The sequence below is a fragment of the Octopus sinensis genome, linkage group LG30, assembly GCF_006345805.1.
Source record: "Octopus sinensis linkage group LG30, ASM634580v1, whole genome shotgun sequence".
In the NCBI taxonomy this organism is placed as follows: Eukaryota; Metazoa; Mollusca; class Cephalopoda; order Octopoda; family Octopodidae; genus Octopus; species Octopus sinensis.
The window spans coordinates 6,294,222-6,317,967 of NC_043026.1; the positions used below are offsets into that span (position 1 = coordinate 6,294,222).

General features: G+C 39.9%; 1 protein-coding gene across 9 annotated transcripts in view; it reads right to left on the reverse strand.

Annotated features, from left to right (window-relative positions):
- Positions 1-23,746, reverse strand: part of LOC115226296 — a 109,680-nt gene that overhangs the window by 17,647 nt on the left and 68,287 nt on the right. For 6 of the 9 annotated variants that reach the window (XM_029797286.2, XM_036515182.1, XM_029797285.2 and 3 more), the window contains 3 exons: positions 22,168-22,263; positions 13,600-13,680; positions 1,025-1,075 (listed from right to left, as the gene is read on the reverse strand). In XM_029797286.2, coding sequence (XP_029653146.1) covers positions 1,025-1,075; positions 13,600-13,680; positions 22,168-22,263 — 228 coding nt within the window. The remainder of the gene's footprint in view (positions 1-1,024; positions 1,076-13,599; positions 13,681-22,167; positions 22,264-23,746) is intronic. The other 3 variants (XM_036515181.1, XM_029797287.2, XM_029797288.2) reach the window with 3 other exon arrangements.

Genomic DNA, 23,746 nt, shown 5'->3' on the forward strand with positions numbered 1-23,746 from the left:
TGAAAGAAGCCTATCGTATATATGTATATATATGCGTGTGTGTTTGTCGCCCTAGCATTGCTTGACAACCGATGCTGGTGTGTTTATGTCTCCGTTACTTAGCGGTTCGGCAAAAGAGACCGATAGAATAAGCACTGGGCTTACAAAAGAATAAGTCCCGGGGTTGAGTTGCTCGATTAAAGGCGGTGCTCCAGCATGGCCGCAGTCAAATGACTGAAATAAGTAAAAAGTATATTATAGATAAGACAGTAGAGTATTTTTTTGAGGGATGTTTAGCTGATGCTTCTAACATGTCTAACTATGTAGAGGCCTCCTTCAATGGCGCATCCATGATATACGTACACAAAGTAGTATGGTATGGTCTGAGGGATATTTGGCTGTTATTTCTACCAAGCCTAGCTAGCAAGTGCATGCATAAGAGATTGAGGTGCGATTCAAGTGAGACTGGGTCGATTTTTCTGTCAAGTCTAGCTATGAGGTGATTCGAGGGAGATTTGGCGGCTATTTCTAACCAACCCATTAGGCTTGTTTCATGCAGAAAGTGAAGTGTTGGAGGTAAGTGTTTGCTAATTAATGCTAATTAATGTTTAGGAAACTCGTAAACTTCTTCACGAAAGGCAACACAACACATCTGTCTCGTGACAGAATGCGATAGACCTATGGCATGATGGGGGGGGGATATGAGGGTGGGTGGGGGTTGGGGAGAGAACATGTATGCTTAAATGACCCCCAAGTTTCACAGGGACGAGGGGCACATGTTTAAAAGACCTGTGTGTGTGTGTGTATGGTGGTGGGGTGGGAGAGAGGCAGTAGTAAAAAAACTGAGAAATATACAGAGAGAAATATATATATATATATATAAAGAGATAGATAGATAAATAGAGATAGAGAGACAGAAAGAGAGAGAGAACAAATAATGACAACAATAATAAGTATTCGTTAATGGTATGACTTAATGAAAAGACACTAATTGGAATATACGGCGGAAAGAGAGGCAGTGAAGAGCAGTTTAAGAAAACCTCACCCAATATCATCGTGCTCTGAGGGTATGTTGGTGGGCCACATCTCCTGTAAACTGATCAATGAACGGCTAATGTTAGGCCAACGAGGTAGGTAGACGGCAAATTCAAGAGGACAGGCCACATGCAAACATCATCATCATCATCATCAACGTCAACAACAAGGACAACAACAACAACAACAACAGCAGCAAGAAGAACAAGGTTTTTTTTAAACAACGGAAACACAGAATAGTCGTCATTATTTTTAAATGGAGACAGGTACAAACTATGTGTACAGGTGTGTGAGCATGTGCATATATGTCTATAAATGTGGATGTATATATGTGTGTGTATGTATATATATATATATATATGCTAAGTAGGAAGGAAGGAAGGGTAAGATCCCAGCTGGTTCCTCGTGTAGCATGTAAAACTCTGCAGTTCTTATTAGCAAATGGAACATGTGTAATGGTGACTATAATATGAAAACATTTTCAACTTCTTGTATTATTTATGTATGGATGTATGGATGCATGTATGTATATGTTTTATCTTATATTTAATCTTTCTATAATATGTAATTTTTCTAAATGGTATAATTTATTTTTTTCATTATTGAATTGATAAAAGGTGTTTTTTTTTTCTAATTTATATATATATATATATATATATATATATATAAATAATATATTTTGTGAAATTGGATTTAGTATTTCTAAATTGAATTTTTCCCTGTAAGTTTGGAATAATATTCCCTCAAATTACTATGTGTATATATATATATATATATATATATATATATATATATATTACTACAATAATGTAATTAATGGTGGTTTTTATGAGCATTGAAATGTGTGTTGCGAGATACAAACAGGATGATAATTTTATTTTCAAACACATAAATGCTGATAAAACAGCAGAAATTGGATAAGGTATCCATAAAAAGCAGATATCATCTTGTTCTATCTCGCAATATATATGTGTGTATGTGTATGATGTGTGTGTTGTGTGTGTATATATATATATATATATATATATATATATATATATATATATATACACACACATACATTTTTGTCAGTATATGTCTGCACATATTTATATACATGCGTGTCTGTATATTTTTACACATACATAAGCGTGTGTATGCATGTCTAAATAGAAATCATCATAATCGTCACCATTCAATATCTGTCTTCCATGTTGGCATGTGCCAGAATCTAACACTCCAGAGGACAGCATCAGGCTCCAGTGTCTGCTTTCTCATGGTTTCTACAGCTGGATGCCCTTCCTAACACCAACCACTTTACAGAGTGGACTGGGTGCAGTTTCCTTTTTTGCCCACCACACCTGATTCCTTTTATAGTCTAGTTTTTCTCTCAAAACATTCCTAATGTCATTTGTGCACACATACATTGCACATCCAATGAACCACGCTCACTTCATTTCTTTCCAGTCATCTCATGTCCTTTGCATTCAAGGCCCATGTCTCACTACCATGTAGCATCACAGTGCTAATGTAAGCATCACTCAAACTGCCCCTTCACTCCGAGGGAAAAAAAACTTTTGCTACCAGCTGTGGTAGTAGGTCCATAATTATCCAGCTTTTGGTCATAATGCTGTCCTCTCCATACACATTTTACATTGATCACTCAACCACTTCTTCCATATTTGGAACCCCTTCGCTCTCAGCACAAAGCCAATTCCCTCTCTACACCCACTCCCACCTGAATTCAATCTAAGAGGATCTTAGTCTTCAAAGGGCATGTATGTCAGTGGCGTACTCAGCCACTTGCATGTTAATTTCATGAGTAGGCTGTTCCATTGATTTGATCAACTGGAACGCTCATCGTCACGACTGACGGAGCAGTGCCAGTTCTGTCCTATCTCCCAATCGTTGTCCTCTACCGCCCCAACAAGGATCTTGGTCTTCTAAGCTATTAGTGCTGGTGTAATGAAAAAAGAGAGCATCCAGCAAACATGTGAAGTGGTTGGTATTAGGAAGGGTAACCAGGCTGGAGCAGACACTGGAGCAGAGTACAACTGTTGGATCCTGCTCAATTGCCCTACCAATACCAGCATGGAACATAGTGAATAATGAACACGTTAAAAGCACCATCCAAACGTGGCAGATGCCAGCGCCGCCTGACTGGCATCTGTGTAGGTGACTCGTAAAAGCACCAACAGATCGTGGCCATTGCCAGCCTCCCCTGGCACCTGTGCCGGCGGCACATAAAAAGCACCCACTACACCCACGGAGTGGTTGGCGTTAGGAAGGGCATCCAGCTGTAGAAACTCTGCCAGATCAGACTGGAGCCTGGTGCAGCCTTCTGGCTCCCCAGACCCCAGTCGAACCATCGAACCCATGCCAGCACAGAAAATGGATGTTAAACGATGATGATGATTATGATTACATATATATTTGTGTGTATACACACACACATACAAATATATAGACATTTATACATGTACTAATTAAATGTTAGTGTGTGTCTGTATGTATATGTGTGTGTATACAAATATACGTACTTATTAAACATGTATGTGTGCTTGCATGTATGTGTGTGTGGGTGTATATAGCATAGCAAAGATAATTGAATAAATGAATGAGTAGAGACATGGTACCTGGGTATGGGGTTGGGAGACGGGTGGTATACATAGCATAAGGGTATGGTGGAGAAAACAGGGTTAGGCTGGGCACACACACACACACACACAAAGGGTGGCTGGGAAAAGAGACAAAACGAAATAAAGGCAGTGGAAAATGATCAGGGTATATAATGTTGGCTGATGTTTATCCCTATGATGAAGGCCATTCCAGCAGTGACCACCCCATCAGATTCGTAATGTCCAGGGCTATGCATCATCCCAATGCTTCCTTCCCAGTTTACTATATTGTGTTGTAGTTTGAGGGAGATTAAGCTATGCTTTCTAGTAGGTCAAGCTCGTGCATAGAGGCTTCATTGCTGGCTAGTTGGGATACAATACATGGGGTGTGTATTGGTCAAGGAAAGAAAGGAAATAGGGGACATGGGTGAGATGAGGGCAGTTTATGAGTGGGGGGGAGGACAGGCCAAAGCTGTTAATGTCTGGGTGGGGGACAGGATAGGACAATGATTGGGAGATAGGACAGAACTGGCACTACTCCGTCGGTCATGACGATGAGGGTTCCAGTTGAACCAATCAATGGAACAGCCTGCTTGTGAAATTTAAGTGCAAGTGGCTGAGTACTCCACAGACATGTGTACCCTTAACATAGTTCTCAAAGCATTCCATTGGTTATGATGATGAAGATTCCAGTTGATCCGATCAATGGAAAAGCCTGCTCGTGAAATTAATGTGCAAGTGGCTGAGTACTCCACAGACGCACATACCTTTAACGTAGTTCTTAGGGAGATTCAGTGTGACACAGAAAGTGACAAGGCTGGCCCCTTGTGAATTACAGGTACAACTCGTTTTTGGCAGATGGGTGGACTGGAGTAATGGAAAATAAAGTGTCTTGCTCAAGAACACAAGGTGCTGCCAGGAATCGAACCCTCAACCTTATGATTGTGAGCCAAATATCCCTAACTTCCACGCTACACAACTTCGCAATAGAACAGAACAATGAATGATTAGAAGACAGGGCAGGACAATTAATGAGTGTGAAATAGGACAAAACAATTAAAGGGAAATAAGGGACAGTTAATGAGGGGGGGGGGCAGGAGAAGGCAACTAATGACTGGGGGCTGGGGGGTGGGGATAAGATAGGACAATTAATAATTAATGAGACAGGACAATGATTGGGAGACAGGACAGAATTAATGATGAGAAGAGAGGGCAGGACAATTAGTGCAAAATAGGACAAAATAATTAAAAGGAAATAAGGGACAATTAATGAGTGGGAGACAGGAGAAGGCAGCTAATGGGTGGGGGTGGGGGGGATAAGATAGGACAATTAATAATTAAGAGACAGGACAATGATTGGGAGACAGGACAGAATTAATGATGAGAAGAGAGGGCAGGACAATTAGTGCAAAATAGGACAAAATAATTAATGATTGAAAAAAACAGGACAGGAAAGGGGACAATGATTCAGGGGACAACAATTAACCCTTTAGCATTTAAACTGGCCATATCCGGCCCAGATATTTAACCTGTTCTGTGTTCAAGCTGGCCGGATCTGGCTTTGCACACTTATCCTACAATGTCATTCTAGGAATAAGCAATCACATCCTCAAAATTTTAATGCTACGATGTCTTTGCATGATTAATTCAAAACAATGTGAAGGCGCAGGAGTGGCTGTGTGGTAAGTAGCTTGCTTATGAACTACATGGTTCCGGGTTCAGTCCCACTGCGTGGCATCTTGGGCAAATGTCTTCTACTATAGCCTCGGGCCGACCAAAGCCTTGTGAGTGGATTTGGTAGATGGAAACTGAAAGAAGCCTGTCGTATGTATATATATATATATATGGATTTGATTTGAAAACCCCACTGGAATGGGAGAAAGCGCTAATAATCCGAATGATATGATAGATATATATTATGTAAAAAAATGTAATATATAATAAATCTATAAATTTGAACCATCCGATCTGATTACCTCATTTTTTTCAATATATATATATCTATAATATATATATATATATAGATATTATATATATGTGTGTGTGTGTGTGTGTTGTCCCCTAGCATTGCTTGACAACCGATGCTGGTGTGTTTACGTCCCCGTCACTTAGCGGTTCGGCAAAAAGAGACCGATAGAATAAGTACTGGGCTTACAAAGAATAAGTCCCGGGGTCGATTTGCTCGACTAAAGGCGGTGCTCCAGCATGGCCGCAGTCAAATGACTGAAACAAGTAAAAGAATAAAAATAAAGTAAAGTAAGTAAATAAGCATTACATTTGAGAGAGGAATCTGAATGCTAAGGGGTTAATGGTTGGTGGATAGGACAGGAGAGAAATTGAGTGGGATGGAAATGCAGAACAATTGACAATGGGGGAGACGAGACAGTATAATTAACAAAAGGGAGACAGGACATTTAACGAGTAACAATCAGGAGACAGAACGAGACAATTAACAATCAGGAGACGGCAAGATAATTGGGGATGTGGAGACAGGGCAGTTCTTGATTGGATGCAGGACGGGGGGAGACAATTTATACGGAAGATGTAGAATCTAGGTCTGACATTTTCACAGAATTCTCTGGGCTCTGATGCTTTCATCAAAGAAATTGGCATCGTGTGCTTTGCCCATGTATGCCTTCGTTAAAAAAAGAGGATTGATTTACTGGTGAAAGCTATTCAGTACGTTACAGACTTTTCTGTTTATATGTAAACTAGCAGTATCGCCCGGCGTTGCTCGGATTTGTAAGGGAAATAACTATATAAGCATTTTTAGAGATGTAAAGTATAATAGCCATCTCAATATGGCTAACCACAAAGGGGGAGTGTTACTGTAGCTTTTTATGTTCTGAGATTTAATAATACAATTTTTTGGAGAGTTACTTCCCTTATATAAACCGAGCGAAAATGCATTAAAAATGCGGAAAAATTATGGTAAATTTTTTTTTAAATCGTAGACTCATCGTAGACGCGCGCTAATACCCAGAAGGGCTAGATATGAATCACGACTATAAGATAACCGCTCTTGGTTAAACTGCACCGCAAAATGTGGGAGTAGTTAGGAATCTAAATCGTAGGAGACACAGACACACAACTTGACTTTTATATATAAAGATATATGTAAATTTATATCGTGGACTCCTCAGTATATCGCGGGTTACTGTGGCCGATAGGTATTTATATTTTTTTAGATTTTAATTATTTCTGTGGGAGGTTTTGGAACATAACACTCGCAATAGTCAAGGAATTGCTGTATGTTTATATTAACTCCATAAAGGATGTGCTCCAACGATACACGATACCAATGGTGCCAGACTCTTCAATAGCACCATCCCACCAGCGCTCTTATAATTGAAAGCACATTGTGATCAGTGGTGTATAACAACATCTATTGTTCTGGTCGATATTACACAGTGAAAACCTTGCTTTACATATGCTTCCCATCACAAACTAATTTAAACAAGTTTTTGAAAATAAAATGTCTCAGGTTTTGCAATGGTGTCACGAGTAACCAACCCACAATCCAGCAGCAACTGTTGGCAACAAGCGGAGACTATCAGCAAGAAAGTATCAGTTGCCATTTAGCTTTCACTCAGCACACAACCCTGCTTGAATCCATCCACCAGGCTTTGCTTGAATTTCTTCAGTGAGGCCCAGCATCCAAAGACCTTTTCTCACCACTTTGTCCCACACCTTCCTGGTTCTACCCCTTCCACAGGTATCCTCCACAATCAGAGTTCAGCACTTCGTTACACACCTGTCCTCATCCATACGCATCACATGACCAAACCATCGCAGTCTTCTCTCTTGCACACATCTGATGTCTCTTATACCCAGTTTTTCTCTCAAACCATTTACACTCTGTCATGCATGCACACTGAAATTACGCACAAGGCTTTGGTCGGCCCGAGGCTATAGTAGAAGACACTTGCCCAAGGTGCTACGCAGTGGGGCTGAACCCAGAACCATGTGGTTGGTAAGCAAGCTACTTACCACACAGCCAGTGTGTGCTGGGTGGTTTTACATGGCACCACACAGGCACCTTTATGTGACATTGCCATAAGTGCTTTTTATGTGGCACTGCACTACCTGTGTTGGGTGAGTGCATACACACACAGAGGTGTGTGTGGGTAAGAAGCTTGTTTTCCTGCAAACACCAAGGCTTCAGGTTCACGTCTCACTGTGAAAATTTAGACAAGTGTTTTCTACTATAACCCAAGACCAGGTAAACCAATACTTCGTAAGTGATTTTGGTAGAAGGAAACTGTGAAATCCCACCATTTATATGCGTGTGTGTGTGTGTGTGTGAATGTGCAGTTGAGCCACCATCACTGTAACTCAGAAGCTTGGTGAAACAGACTGACATAAGCATAACACTTTAAAAAGGGTTCAAAAGAAAGGAAAAGAAGTGCAAGGTGGTGCCCCAGCATGGCAGCAGTCCAATGGCAAACAAGTAAAAGACAGAAGATAATAGCTATGATATATAGACACCTGAAATTTAATAAAATAGAAATTTCAATGCAGCACTTCAGTGAAGAGACTGGAAGAACATGTTCAGTGAATATATATATATATGTAAATATAATTAAAATAATATTTTGCCAGTTACAGTTTCCTTGCCTGTCCATATGTGTGTGTGCATGATATATATGTATGTATATACACACAATGTAGTATTCCTTCTACTAACACAGAATGAAAACTTCTTATGAAAGCATGAAATAGTAACATTATCACTAAGTTGTTATGATTAGCACAAGCGAAACAGGTTGACTCTGTAAATATTTTATTTCATAAAAAATATATAAATTTTGTCCAACAAAATTTCTGTGCATTTTCTTTTTATATTTTTCACTACGATTCACGAGGGAAAAATTTTTTAAAATTATGAAGCTTTCTATATATATATATGTGTGTGTATGTTTGTTTTTACGTTGAGTTGTAAGAGAAATAATTTTTCATTAAATTGAAGAATTACTGAAATATTTTGTAAAATACAAATCTATTACACTTTTACAAGAAGAATTGAGAGAGAATTCCAAAGTTTCAGACTGCTACACGATGCCAGATTGTCAAAGAGTCTGATGGAAGCTAGCAAGCCAAAAGTTCAAAGTCACTGCCACCACTCTTCTTGGGTATGTGTATATATATATATATATATATAATATATATATATATATATATATATATATATATTATATATATAAATTAGAAAAAAACACCTTTTATCAATTCAATAATGAAAAATTAAATTATACCATTTAGAAAAATTACAATAATAATATATAATATGTAATTTTTCTAAATGGTATAATTTAATTTTTCATTATTGAATTGATAAAAGGTGGTTTTTTTATAATTTATGTATATATATTATATTTTGTGAAATTTGATTTAGTATTTCTAGATTGAATTTTTCCCTGTAAGTTTGGAATAACATTCCCTCATATTTTATATATATATATATATATATAATATATATATATATATATATACGTATACACACACACAAGTAAGCACAGAAACATAAACAAGGCATAAAAAATAGTACTTGAATACTGTTTATTAAAGCCAAAAAACGTTTTCACAAACTGTAACTCAAATTTTCATGAGACCATTTGCCAGACAGTTGCGATAAGAGTGTGTGTGTGTGTGTGTAATCAGGAGAGTTATTATAAATTGTTTAGGTGTATCATCTTACACACATTTCATTAATAACAAGGGCAAACCTCTGCCATGGCAACACCAACGCTTTTCTCTTCTCTTAAATTCTGGCCTTCCTTTAGTAACCCTGTTGTTTTAGATCAATGTATAGAATTATGTATCTATGGAAGTAGACTGTAAAGTGTTTACTCTTTTACTCTTTTACTTGTTTCAGTCATTTGACTGCGGCCGTGCTGGAGCACCGCCTTTAGCTGAGCAACTCGGCCCCGGGACTTATTCTTTGTAAGCCCAGTACTTATTTTATCAGTCTCTTTTGCCAAACCACTAAGTGACGGGGACATAAACACACCAGTATCAGTTGTCAAGCAATGCTAGGAGGACAAACACAAACACACAAACATATACACACACATACATATATATATATATATACACATATACGACAGGCTTCTTTCAGTTTCCGTCTACCAAATCCACTCACAAGGCTTTGGTCGGCCCGAGGCTATAGTAGAAGACATTTGCCCAAGATGCCACGCAGTGGGACTGAACCCGGAACCATGTGGTTGGTAAGCAAGCTACTCACCACACAGCCACTCCTGTTTGTATGTATGTATGTATAATGTATAAGGGAGATAATCAGAGAAAGATTTGAAAGACTTCATCTAAAGTTAATATAACAAAAAATTAATCCAGAATCTTTGTCCGGTATGAACGGTCTGAATCTGTGCAAGACATTTAATCACTCATATGCAAATATCCTTTTTATTTAAATTGCAGATCTAATTTTGTGAAATTTGATTTAGTATTTCTAGATTGAATTTTTCCCTGTAAGTTTGGAATAATATTCCCTCATATGATAGACCGTTAGCTCCTACATGCAATTTTTTTTCTCTCATTTTTTTCTGTGTATCTTTCTGTCAAAGAGTATAGGCTCGAAACATAAAAGACTTGTTCTATTTCTATTCCTGAGCGCCATACTAATACAATTGTTTGTTTGTACTGCACCTGCCCTCGTCTTTCGTTTATTTTCGTAAACCTTCCCGTTATATATATATATATATATATGTCTACATACACACACACAAGTAAGCACAGAAACACAAACAAGGCATAATAAATAGTATTTGAATACTATTTATTAAAGCCAAAAAAACGTTTTCACTTATCTATCCCACTTCAGTAAGTGTTACTATACAGCTTCTTACAGAGCAGTCATCTTTACACCATATTCTTCTTTTTCACACTCCTCACCAATATACACTCACTTTCTCCATAAAACTTAATTCCACAGCTATACACCTCCTTCCTCTCTATCAACTATGCTTCTGTATGTATTTCTCCTTTTCCCTTCATCCATGCACACGTACCTCTTATACATTTTATTAATCTACTTTATCAAGATTTTTTCCCCTCAAAATATGCTGTCAACTGTTTGCAGCACATTTTAAAATTTACAGACCTTGTTTCCACCAAATATTTAACACCTATTTCAATTAGTAAGTTCAGCCACGTCAAAAAATTTTTTTAATGTAATGCTCATTGTAAATTGCCATTCTTCTCTCTCTTATCTATTATACTTGTGTGGTTGGCTACTGTTGTAAGGAGGGTATCTGGAGAACCTGCAGGACTAAAAAAAAAAAAGACGCATCGAAGGGCAGATGAGTTACTTGGGGTCAACGACCATCAAACATCCAGTTGCAGAAGGCAACAGTAAACTGCCCCAATATCCCAGCTGTAAAAGAAAAAGCACAAGGAAGTTGTGCTATGGCGTCATCTGACCGGAGAACCTACACAGAACTGGGAAGATTTTTGTTGTAGTGTCATCAACGTGTTGCAATAGCAGGCAAAATCATCGTTATTTGATGTCCGTTGTCCATGCTGGCATGGGTCGGACAGTGTGACCAGGGCTGGCAAGCTGCACCAGACTCCAGTCTGATTTGGCATGGTTTTCTATGGCTGGATGCCCTTCCTGATGGCAACCACTTAACAGAGTGTGCAAGAAGCTTTTACGTGGTATCGCAAGAGGGCTTCAACATGGCTCCACACGGGAACTTTGTGGTGCTGCACGGGCACTTTTAAGTGGTGCCACACAGGTGCTTTTGTGCAACATAGCACAGGTGCTTTTATGTGGCACCGCATGGACGTTTTTACGTGACACCACACAGACGCTTTTATGTGGCTCCGCACGTATGCTTTTACGTGGCACCGCATGGACGCTTCTACATGACACCGCACGGACGCTTCTACGTGGCACTGCATGGACGCTTCTACGTGGCACCGCACGGATGCTTCTACGTGGCACTGCACAGATGCTTCTACGTGGCACCGCACAGACGCTTCTACGTGGCACCGCACGGACATTCTACGTGGCACCGCACGGATGCTTCTACGTGGCACCACACAGACTCTTTTACGTAGCACTGCAAGGCTGCTTTTACGTGACACCGCACGGATGCTTCTACGTGGCACTGCACAGATGCTTTTACGTGGCTCCGGATGGGTGCTTTTTTGTGGTACCACATGGACACCATGGAACAGCACGGGTGCCTTTACATGGCACCACCACGAGTGCTTTACACTACCAGAGGGACCACTCTTAACACTTCTGTTATGGAGTAGGGGTCTTCCCGAGTACAACCAGGCACCATGATGGCAACAATGGTTGTGTGGCATGCAACAACATGGTTTTCGGTTCAATCCTATGGACGGACCCACTGGAAAGTCTCTTTTACTTCTAGCCTTGGGTTGACTGAAAGCTTGACAGTGAAATTTAGCAGACGGAAACTGTTCTGAAACCGCTCATGCATAGAGGTGTGTGAGTGCATACGTGAGTGTGTACGCCTCCTTGAGGCATTGCAAAATGTGCCATAAATGAATGTCGTTCATTTCTGATATTCTGTGAAAACATGTCTGGCTATGGAGGGGGGGATATTGCTTGGCTTGGAAGAAGAAAAGTTGGTGACAGGAAGGGCATCCAGTTGTAGAGAAAAAAAAAAAGAAACCTGCCTCGATACATGCATGGCTACATGTGAATGTGGTCAGTGATGGAAAAATAGGAGCCAAGGGTGGGGAGGCGGTGAGGGCAAAAAGGAAAGTTGAAAATAAATGCAGATTTTGCAGATTTGTGTAATAGGGACACGGGGGGGGGGGGGGTGTTGCATTGGAAGGGAAGGGGTCAAAGAGTAAACCAACAAGTAAATGCTGAAACAAACTGGACACACAGACAGACGACAACGCTGCCATCACTTTCGCTGTCATTGTTGCTCACTGGGGTGGGAGCTAAGTTTAGGTTAATTGGGGTGGTCAAACTTAAAAAGGGTGACGGGTCTTGGCGAGGGAGGAGTGGAGGGTGGGCGGGCAGCAGGGAAACCCGTAACAAATAAAAAGAGAAAAAAAAACAGACAAAATTACACATGAGACAAACAAACAAACACCAAGGACGAAACAGGGAACGCAACAGGGACAGACAGACAGACAGGTAGACAGATGGATTAAAAAAAGGGACGACGACAACGCCTTCGTTCCGCCAAGATTGTCGTATTCGGTCAGCCGGCCGGCCCACCCACCCACCCGCCTGTCGGTCAACATAACAATGTAATGAAGGGATGGGGTGGGGTGTGGGGGGACGGAGGTGGGGTGGGGCGGGGCAACGGAGGTGGTGTGGGGAGGGCGGTGGTCAGGAGATGGAGAGAGAACCAAGTCACATCGTAGTTCAGGCAGAGTGGAGTTTTCTGGGGGAAGGTCAGACAGGGGCAGGTGAGGGGGGGTGTAAATAGAAGCAGAAAGACAGCCCCTCCTCAGCAGAAATATTTAATGATGGGGGGGGGGGGCAGACAAAGAAATTGGGGAGCATAAACATAAATTATTTCATAGCTTGGAGTGTAGAATTTGGGGGGAGAAGGGACGTCAGAAGTGGTGGTGGTATGGAATACTTAAGCTACTGAGGGGATAGGGCAGAATGAGGGGGCACATAAGCTAAACTGCACCCTCGTTCAAATAGGGTGGAGCTTTCATTTTAGGGTGGAGGGAAGGCCAGTGATGGCGGTCTTGATAGGGGCAGGAGAATATGATTAGTTAAAGGGGGGAACAGCGGGCCAAGGATTTTTTGGAGGAACAGTGAAGCTTTTATCAGGTGGAACATTTATTGGCGGTGACGGGAATCTAAGGGGGCCTGACCAGGGGTAGGGGAGAGGACAGGGTAGTTAAGAGGTGCAGGCAAGGGACAGGGGTGGGTGGGACACGTAATTATTAAAAAAAAAATTCAAAAAAAAAAAAAGAAATAGTTTTAAACAGCAACAAACAGTGTGTGAGAGAGCGTGGTACTTACTGCCAGGTAATAATGTTTGCTTCTTCACCAATCCCAGAACGTCCAGAATGGAGGCGCCCGGCCGACGACATGGATCATCATCTGATGGAAGGCAATCAAGTAACATATCATAGAGGCGGCACGGAGGCGGTACAATGGTTTTTTTTATATTTACTTTTATGGTATTTTGGCAGTGTGGGGGGGAGCGGTTTGGGGGGAAGGAGGAGGAGTAGGAGCAGGAAGGGGCAGGGGGCGGGGCACAGAGACACTTTGTGGCGGCAGCAGTAGCGACAATGAGGACAGGGGGAGCCAGTGTTTTAAAATCATGGGGTGTATGTGTGTGTGTATTATTTTTTTGCTGAGGGGGGATCGTTTTTTTCTCTCATTTCCCCCTCCCCCACTTCAAAAATGGGTGAACATTGCAGTATAACCAACATCACAAGTCAAACTGATATATGTAAAGACTGGAAAAATAAACACTATATACAGATACTTATATGTATGTATGTATATTATATATATATATATATATCTATATATATATAAATACACACACACACACCCTATTTGTGTATTAAGGCTACCATTGGTTTCCCAACAGCCTTGAAACCAAGGAAATATCTTAATTTTTTCAAGTCAATCACATGAAACCAATGGTAGCCTTAATGCATGAAACCAATGGTAGCCTTAATGCATGAAACCAATGGTAGCCTTAATACATGAAACCAATGGTAGCCTTAATGCATGAAACCAATGGTAGCCTTAATGCATGAAACCAATGGTAGCCTAAATACATGAAACCAATGGTAGCCTTAATACATGAAACCAATGGTAGCCTTAATGCATGAAACCAATGGTAGCCTTAATACATGAAACCAATGGTAGCCTTAATGCATGAAACCAATGGTAGCCTAAATACATGAAACCAATGGTAGCCTTAATACATGAAACCAATGGTAGCCTTAATGCATGAAACCAATGGTAGCCTTAATACATGAAACCAATGGTAGCCTTAATGCATGAAACCAATGGTAGCCTAAATACATGAAACCAATGGTAGCCTTAATACATGAAACCAATGGTAGCCTTAATGCATGAAACCAATGGTAGCCTTAATGCATGAAACCAATGGTAGCCTTAATACATGAAACCAATGGTAGCCTTAATGCATGAAACCAATGGTAGCCTTAATGCATGAAACCAATGGTAGCCTTAATGCATGAAACCATTGGTAGCCTAAATACATGAAACCAATGGTAGCCCTAATGCATGAAACCAATGGTAGCCTTAATACGTGAAACCAATGGTAGCCTTAATGCATGAAACCAATGGTAGCCTTAATGCATGAAACCAATGGTAGCCTTAATGCATGAAACCAATGGTAGCCTTAATACACAGATAAAGAATATTTATCCATCCATATTCTCATTGTTCAACTAAGAGCATTGTTGTCGATGCTATCAATCCAAAAACATATTTTTCTGGTTCCTACGAGAGATACCCCAAAGTTACCATCTGTAGCAACAGGACCAAACTCGATACTGTCTCACACTGGTTCACATATTTACACAAGCATTCACATGTACTATTACTAGTTACTTTTTAATTACATTACTAATATTCCCTTCCACTTATTAGAAAATCCTGTAATTAATTCATACCAATTTTGTTATTATTGTCTTCCATAATCTTTAAAATTTTTAACTTTGTGTTCTTATAATGTTACATTGAGAATTTAATATTTAACAAAGACTTTCTTTCATCTGAGGATGTAGCTTTAATTCTGCATTATTTTGAAGGAACTTCTCCATTTTGCATTAATGCAGACGTAAGTAATTTATTTATTATTCAATATAATAATAATATAAACTATTTACATGTTTTTAAGTTACGAAACAATCTGTCATGATAATAGAATTTCCTTATTGCCAAATAAAATTTTATCAAACTATTTCTGTCATTTATAACCTCATATATATATAATCAAAACAAGCAACAAGTATATCCAAGGTAGTGTAGTACAATCGTTTCATGCTACTTCGTTTTATTAAACAATGTAAGTATTACATCAGTTTTAAAATGTCGAGCAATCTTCAGCCACATATAGAATTTTCCAATTAAACAGACAATGCACATCCTTATCCCTATTACATATGCCAACATTATATATATATATATACATATACATACATACACACCACACACACACACATATATATACTGCATGTATATGCACACATATACATACATATATTTTTGGAATATTGCAAAGACAGATAACTTGTGAGCACTTAAAAAACTATTTAAGAGTAAAATGCAATACACAGCCAATTTCAGTCACTGGTCAATGGCCATCCTGGAGCACAGCTTCTAAGAGAATTGTTATTACACTATCAACCAACGAACATATTTTTCTGGTTTCTACAAATTTAGCATCTGTACCAATGGGACAAAACTGGACATTGTCTTAAACCGGTTCACACGTTTACAGAAGCATTCACATGCACACAGAAGGATATGCACACGTGCGCACACTAGCGTTCACACTTGACAGACATCTGCATCATTTCTACCTACCAACTTCCGTTGTCCACGCTGATAACCAACATGAAGCTGTGCAAGGACTCTGCGACACTTACCGAAGGTGCCAAGTAGTGAGACGGAACCTGGAATCAAGGGATTCTTCTTAACGTTACGACTAAGGTGCATCACTTTTAGATGTTCTCGTTTTCCATGCTCGCATCGTGAGTCAGATGTTTCTACGGCCGGGTGCCTTTCCGGTCACCAACCCTCACCAGATCCAAACAAGGTAGTATTCCACACCCCACACCCGGCTGGACGTATGTTTTGGAGAATACTGGGAATGCACGGCACTGCTTGTATAACAGTGACAATTGTTTACAACAATCATGTGATGTCAAGAGGAGACACAAACACATGTATGCACACACCCACATATATATACACACACATATATATGCATTTATATCTATACATATACACACACACACACACACATATATGCATTTATATATATACATATATACACACACATATATGCATTTATATATATATACATATATACACACACACACATATGCAGTTATATATATACATATATACACACACACATATATGCATTTATATATATACATATATACACACACATATATATGCATTTATATATATACACATACATGACAGGCTTCTTTCAGTTTCCATCCATCAACAAAATTTGGTGGAGCTGGAGAACAGTCACCTCCACCCCTAAAACTGACCTTTCCGATTTTTTTTTTCACCGGATTCCTATGTTTTCGATGACGGACATTCTGAATATGCAAAGAACCACATTTTCAAAATTTTATATATATAGACTCTCTTCTTACTCTTTTACTTGTTTCAGTCATTTGACTGCGGCCATGCTGGAGCACCGCCTTTTAGTCGAGCAAATCGACCCCGGGACTTATTCGTTTGCAAGCCCAGTACTTATTCTATCGTTCTCTTTTGCCGAACCGCTAAGTGACGGGGACGTAAACACACCAGCATCGGTTGTCAAGCAATGCTAGGGAGACAAACACAAACACACACACACATATATATATACGACAGGCTTCTTTCAGTTTCCGTCTACCAAATCCACTCACAAGGCATTGGTCGGCCCGGGGCTATAGCAGAAGACACTTGCCCAAGATGCCATGCAGTGGGACTGAACCCGGAACCATGTGGCTGGTTAGCAAGCTACTTACCACACAGCCACTCCTGCGCCTACTGTTTTATTAAATTATTTAACTACTCTGGCTTTACCCGTATACACCCCTGGTTGTGTTTTCACAATGCAAATCCTGCTCCTACTTGTTTGGACATGAACTCACTGGGAGGGATCTGACTGAGCATAGGAGATGCTCAGTAGGGAGTCGACACCCGTAGCTGACAGTTGCCTACTGTCCTTCTCTTCCACATTGTGAAAGCTTACCATAGCGTTTTATCTAAATACAATGAAATTCAAAGACTTCATTTTTTTTTTTTTTTTATGGGGCACATATGGGTTAAATTGAACCCATCTGCTTGGTGTGCCCTCTCTCAAAGAGTAAAGTCAGAGATCCCAGAACAAAACATGAAGGAGCTGGCTGGCTGAAGTTTCAAGGACTTCCCCCGACACCCACACATTTTGCATTTCATTTGAACCCAGGTAAGTGTGGGCTGGAACATTTAATTAGTTGATATTACACCAAATACTGAAAAGGGAAGTCATTAACATTAATCGACACTTCTTGTCAATGAAGGCAAGGGAGATAATTCTGAAATTTAAATTAATTAAAAATTTATTTGCAGAAAACAGAGTGAGAGGGGGGGGGGGCATAATCTAATTGTCTGTTTTAAATACTAGGAAATTTTTTCAATGTTATTTATTTTAAATTGTTTAACCAGTAAAAATACAAACTTGTTGACTTGCTACCTCGCAAAGACTAAGATGAATTAACATGTTATCAGACTCAGCTCCACTGAAGAGGTTCAACAAGACTGGAACATGCTCACCAAACATCAAACCCATTCTCCATTGCATAGCTTCATTTTTTAATGGGGGGGGGTGCAAAAGTAGGTATACAGTTACAGAAAAAGAAAATACGTACAATACTCATTTATTTTTATCAAAAAAAAATATTTCGAAGTTAGCCTCATTTTTGATATTTTTACTTTTATTGTAACTTAATTCTTTTGATAAAAATAAATGATTATTGTATGGGTTTTCTTTTTACATAGCTGTATACCTACCTTTGCACCACCACACCTGTATGTAATTAAAGGTGGTGTACTGACAGAATCGTTAGCATGCTAGGCAAAATACTTAATGAAATTTTGTCCGTCTATGTTCTGAGTTCAAGTCCTGCCACAGTTGATGCTGCCTTTCATACTTACAGGGGTTGATAAAATAAATATCAACTGAACAATTGGGCAGGGGTCAGTGTAATCAACTCCCCCCTCACCCGAAATTGCTGGCCTTGTGTCAAGATATGAAACCATTAAGTGATTAGTTAAAATTTTGACATTGTCCAAGTCCACATCCACAACCTTTGTTGTTAACGCTAACGATGCTTCAACCAATTTAGGCAGCAAACTGACAGAGTCACAAAGGGGCCAGACATGGGGCTCAATAAAAAGTCCTTAGGAAATTGTGGAAAAAAAATCTCCCAAAATTCACACAGCTCAGATATCATCATCATCATTTATCATCATCATTTAACGTCCGTTTTCTGCGCTAGCACGGGTTGGAAGGTTCGACCGGGGTCTGGGAAGCCAGGAGGCTGCACCAGGCTCCTGTCTGATCTGGCAGTGTTTCTACAGCTGGATGCCCTTCCTTACGCCAACCACTCCGCGAGTGTAGTGGGTGCTTTTTACGTGCCAGGGGAGTCTGGCATCGGCCACGATCGGTTGGTGCTTTTAACGTGCCACCGGCATGGAAGCCAGTCAAGGCGACGCTGGCATCGGCCACGTTCGGATGGTGCTTTTTATGTGCCACCGGCACAGAAGCTAGTCGCATCAAACAATGTCAGATATTTACAAAGAGAAATCAAGTGTTTCCATGAATGCACTAATGAGGTTTGTATTAAAATTCACATTTAAACATCAAGGGGTTAACTCGGCCAGGTTGGTCGTCTGAGCCAAGAAATTTTCCGGTCGACTGCAACCGGGTTGATAACAAAAGGGTTAAGGGTACACAGGTCTGCATGTTCCATTGATTGGATGAGCTGGAACACTCATCGCTGTAAACTGACAGGGAGCCTGGCCAAATCACATACCAGTCCACTGCAGTGGATTAGCAGAAAGAAAAAGGCAGAGCGTCAGACGAAATGCCCTGCTGTATAACATTCTGGTTCCATGTATGCTGAGTTCGATCTCCACTGCTGTCAGTCACCATGGGGTGGTGACAGAGGATACAACTCTGCAATGGACTGCAACTCACTGATTACAAATTTCTTTTCGGTTGATACATTAAAGTGTCTTAACCAGTACTTGACTATGTGTCCTTTATGCATAAGGCATCCATGAGAAAAAATTCTTAGATGTTTTTTATACAAAGATACATCATTGTGTTATACACATGAATACACACAGATATACACATATACAAATTTCTTAGACATGTAACTACATGGATATGAACGTGTAGTGACACGAATATAAAAGCTAGACAAGGACTTAATAATTCACATTTTTTGTGTGTGTATATGTATATATATATGATGATATATATATATATATATCATATATATATATATGATATATATATATATATACACACACACACAAATACCCATACATACACATCTTCACATTCACATATAGGCATATACATCTATACACATACACAGGTATATATACATACATATATTATACACAAACACACACATATATATATACACACACACACACATTAACACAAATACACATATATACACACACATACACATTCACACATGTACACATCAGACTATATTTCTTATACAGATAAGCACACATACATCCGCACATATAATAACGTGCCTATCACTGACAGAGTGAAAGTTAACCAACTGGAAGCCACCACATCACATGAGAGGTAAAGTAATTGTGGAAGGGTGTTTCTTATCCAAAATATTGCCACAACAGGGGGGCGGGGATATTTACTGAAGCACTGGTGTTCCGTCTTAAGCTTCCTGTAAATAATAACATGGCATATAGAGAGAGGTAGGTAGGGGGAAGAGGGAGACTGAAAGAGAGAGAGAGAGAGAGAGGTGAAGAAGGCCTAGAAATTTGAAAGAGTGGGAAGGAACTGAGGCTGAAATAAAGAAAGAGTAAAAGAGAGGAGAGAGAGAGAGAGAGAGAGAGAGAGCTATACAGGAAAAAAAAAAGAGTGATTGAGAAAGACAAGTTGAACAGAAAGATGAAGTAGGAGGAGTCAAACAGAGATGGAAGGAGAGTCAGAGAGAGAGGGGGAGGTAATTATACTGAAAGACAGGTTTGTTGTGCGAAGAGACGGAGAGCAAAGAAAGTGAGAGAGAGAGGTAGAGAGGAAGCTAGAAGGAAAGGAAGAGGGTGAGAGAGAGAAAGACAGGTTATAAACAAAGGCAAAGTGAATCAGAGAGAGAGAGAGAGAGAGAGGAAGGATGAGGAGAGAAAACTCTGTGTGTGTGTGTGTGTGTGTGTGTCATCATCATCATCATCGTTTAGTGTCCGCTTTCCGTGCTAGCACGGGTTGGACGGTTCGACCGGGGTCTGGGAAGCCAGGAGGCTGCACCAGACTCCAGTCTGATCTGGCAGAGTTTCTACGGCTGGATGCCCTTCCTAACGCCAACCAGTGTGTGTTTGTGTTGTGTATATGTTGGTGTGTGTATCATCATGAATCAGCATCACTTAACATCTGTTTTCCCTCCTGGCATGGGTTGGAGAGTCTGGCAGGAGGTGGTAAGGCTGGGAATGACAAATGATGGAGACCTTTGGTCAAGATGCTGTGCTTGAGTAGACGACCCATCAAGCCAAGTGAAATCATAGTCAGGGCAGACACTGGTGTCACGCATCTGGCACCTGTGCCACGTAAAAGCATGCATTACACTCTCGGAGTGGTCGGTGTTAGGAAGAGCATCCAGCCGTAGAAATCTTGCCAAATCAGACTGGAGTCTGGTACAGCCCTTTGGCTTACCAGCTCAGGTCAAACTGTCCAACATGGACAACAGACATTGAATGACGATGATGATGATAATGACCCCTTTTATTACTATTTTAATTTGATGGACCCCTACAGCCATTCAACATTTTAAAACTAGTTTCATAAATACTATTTTGTTATTCACAAATTCCTTTGTGTAGGTTGAACAATATAAAATGTTAGAGAAAGAAACCCAGCTGTTACTAACAATACATACATTTTAATCCAAAGTTCTCACAGACCCTTAAAACCCTACTCTGGATTCCCAATTTACTATTTTCTTTGTACAGAACCCCAAAAACCAGCTGTTACTAACAATACATACATTTTAATCCAAAGTTCTCACGGACCCTTAAAACCCTACTCTGGATCCCCAATTTACTATTCTCTTTGCACAGAACCCCAAAAACCAGCTGTTACTAACAATACATACATTTTAATCCAAAGTTCTCACGGACCCTTAAAACCCTACTCTGGATCCCCAATTTACTATTTTCTTTGCACAGAACCCCAAAAACCAGCTGTTACTAACAATACATACATTTTAATTCAAAGTTCTCACGGACCCTTAAAACCCTACTCAGGATCCCCAATTTACTATTTTCTTTGCACAGAACCCCAAAAACCTTATATGGACCAGCAGGGGTCACATGGAGCCCAACTGTGAACCATGACTTTAAATAAGTTACCAGTTATTCTCAAGAATGACTCGATGGTTTTTCGTCACACCGATGGATGAACATTTACTGTGTGTTTACAGAAGAGAAGAGAAGAGAAGTTCTGACAGGGGGAAGACGGGGAGCGAGAAACTGCTTGTGTTTGTGTGTGTGTTGGACTGTATGTGTGTGTGTGTTTGGGGAGAGAGAGAGAGAGAGAGAGAGAGAAGAAAGAAGAGAGAGACTCACAATTTGATTCTTCATCCACGTCATCTACTTCGACCCAGTCCACGTCTGGTTTCTGTGTGTAACAAGTCTTCTTGATGCAGTATACCATGTGATTAGCTGAGGAAGCACCGCAGCGGAGGAGGAGGCACGAAAAGGAAAACGGGAGAAGAAGGAGACATCAATGAACAAGGAATGAACACCGCCACCTCCCACACGTATGGCACAACACAGCATTTACATATACGGCTTTCACATCGACTTACCTTGAAGGGGCAACATGGAGAGGAGAGAGAAACATCATTGCGAAGTCTCTGTACTTGGATAATCGGGACAGAGAGGGAACACCAATAGTGTCACTCACATCTTCCAGAAATAGCAACCAAATCTCCCTCAAATTACATCCAAAATTTTAGTTAAATTCCCTGAATGAGCTAGATTTCTGTTATAAGTCTTAAGTTGCATGGAGCTAAATCAAACCATATTAAATAATAATAATGATATATATATAAAATAAGTAATAAATGTGCCCATTTAAAGGCTAGCCAGGCTCATGGGCCCAGTTTCCCGGTTTCAATGGCGTATGTGTTCCCCAGCTGGACGGGACGACAGTCCATCGCAGCGTTACTCATTTTTGCCAGCTGAGTTGACTGGAGCAACGTGAAATGAAGTGTTTCGCCCAAGAACACAATGCGTCGCCCGGTCCAGGAATCAAAACCACAATCTTACGATCATGGTGCTGACACCCTAACCACTAAGTCACGTGCCCCCACGATCGGATGGTGCTTTTTACGTGCTACCGACACAGAAGCCAGTCAAGGCAGCACTAGCATCAGCCATGTTTGGGTGGTGCTTTTTACGTACCACCAGCCTGAGGATCACAACTACAATTTCCATTTGAATGAGATTTGATGTTGATGTACTTGACTGAATAGGTCACCTCAAGCATGGCATGTCACCCTACGATCCAAGGAACTTTTGAGTGGGCTGGTTAGACGACACTACTGTTGCTTCTCTGAGAGAGAGAGGGGTGTATATATGTATGTGTGTATATATATATATATATTATATATATATATAAAAGAGTGTTTATAATTATGAATAAATCACAATATACAATTACAATGGAGATGGTTGCAAAAACTCTCACATGTTAAGAAATAGCAGTCAAGCACTCATTTTCATTCATATTATATCTTCTCAGAATATATACATATGGCTAGATAACCGAAGAGATGGTGTTGTGGATTTCCACTTCGGCATCTGAAACTCAGGTTTATCTTGACTATGAGTAATTGTAACATATTATTTTATAGATATATATAAATATATATATATATCATTCATATACACACATATATTATCATTATTATTACTGTTATTAAAATTAATAGAAGTATGGACGAAAAATGTCAGCACAACATAATCAAAATAAATTTTAACTGAACATCTGAAAAACCTTTTAGCTGTTGAAGAACACAAGCCAAAAGCAGCACCAAACCAAATTTAAGGTTGAACAGTTGTTCATTCAACCAAGAATCTTCTGAACCTTCACAGGAGGTTTTAAGGAAAACTCCATTGCAAGCTTTAAAGATATTTAGGT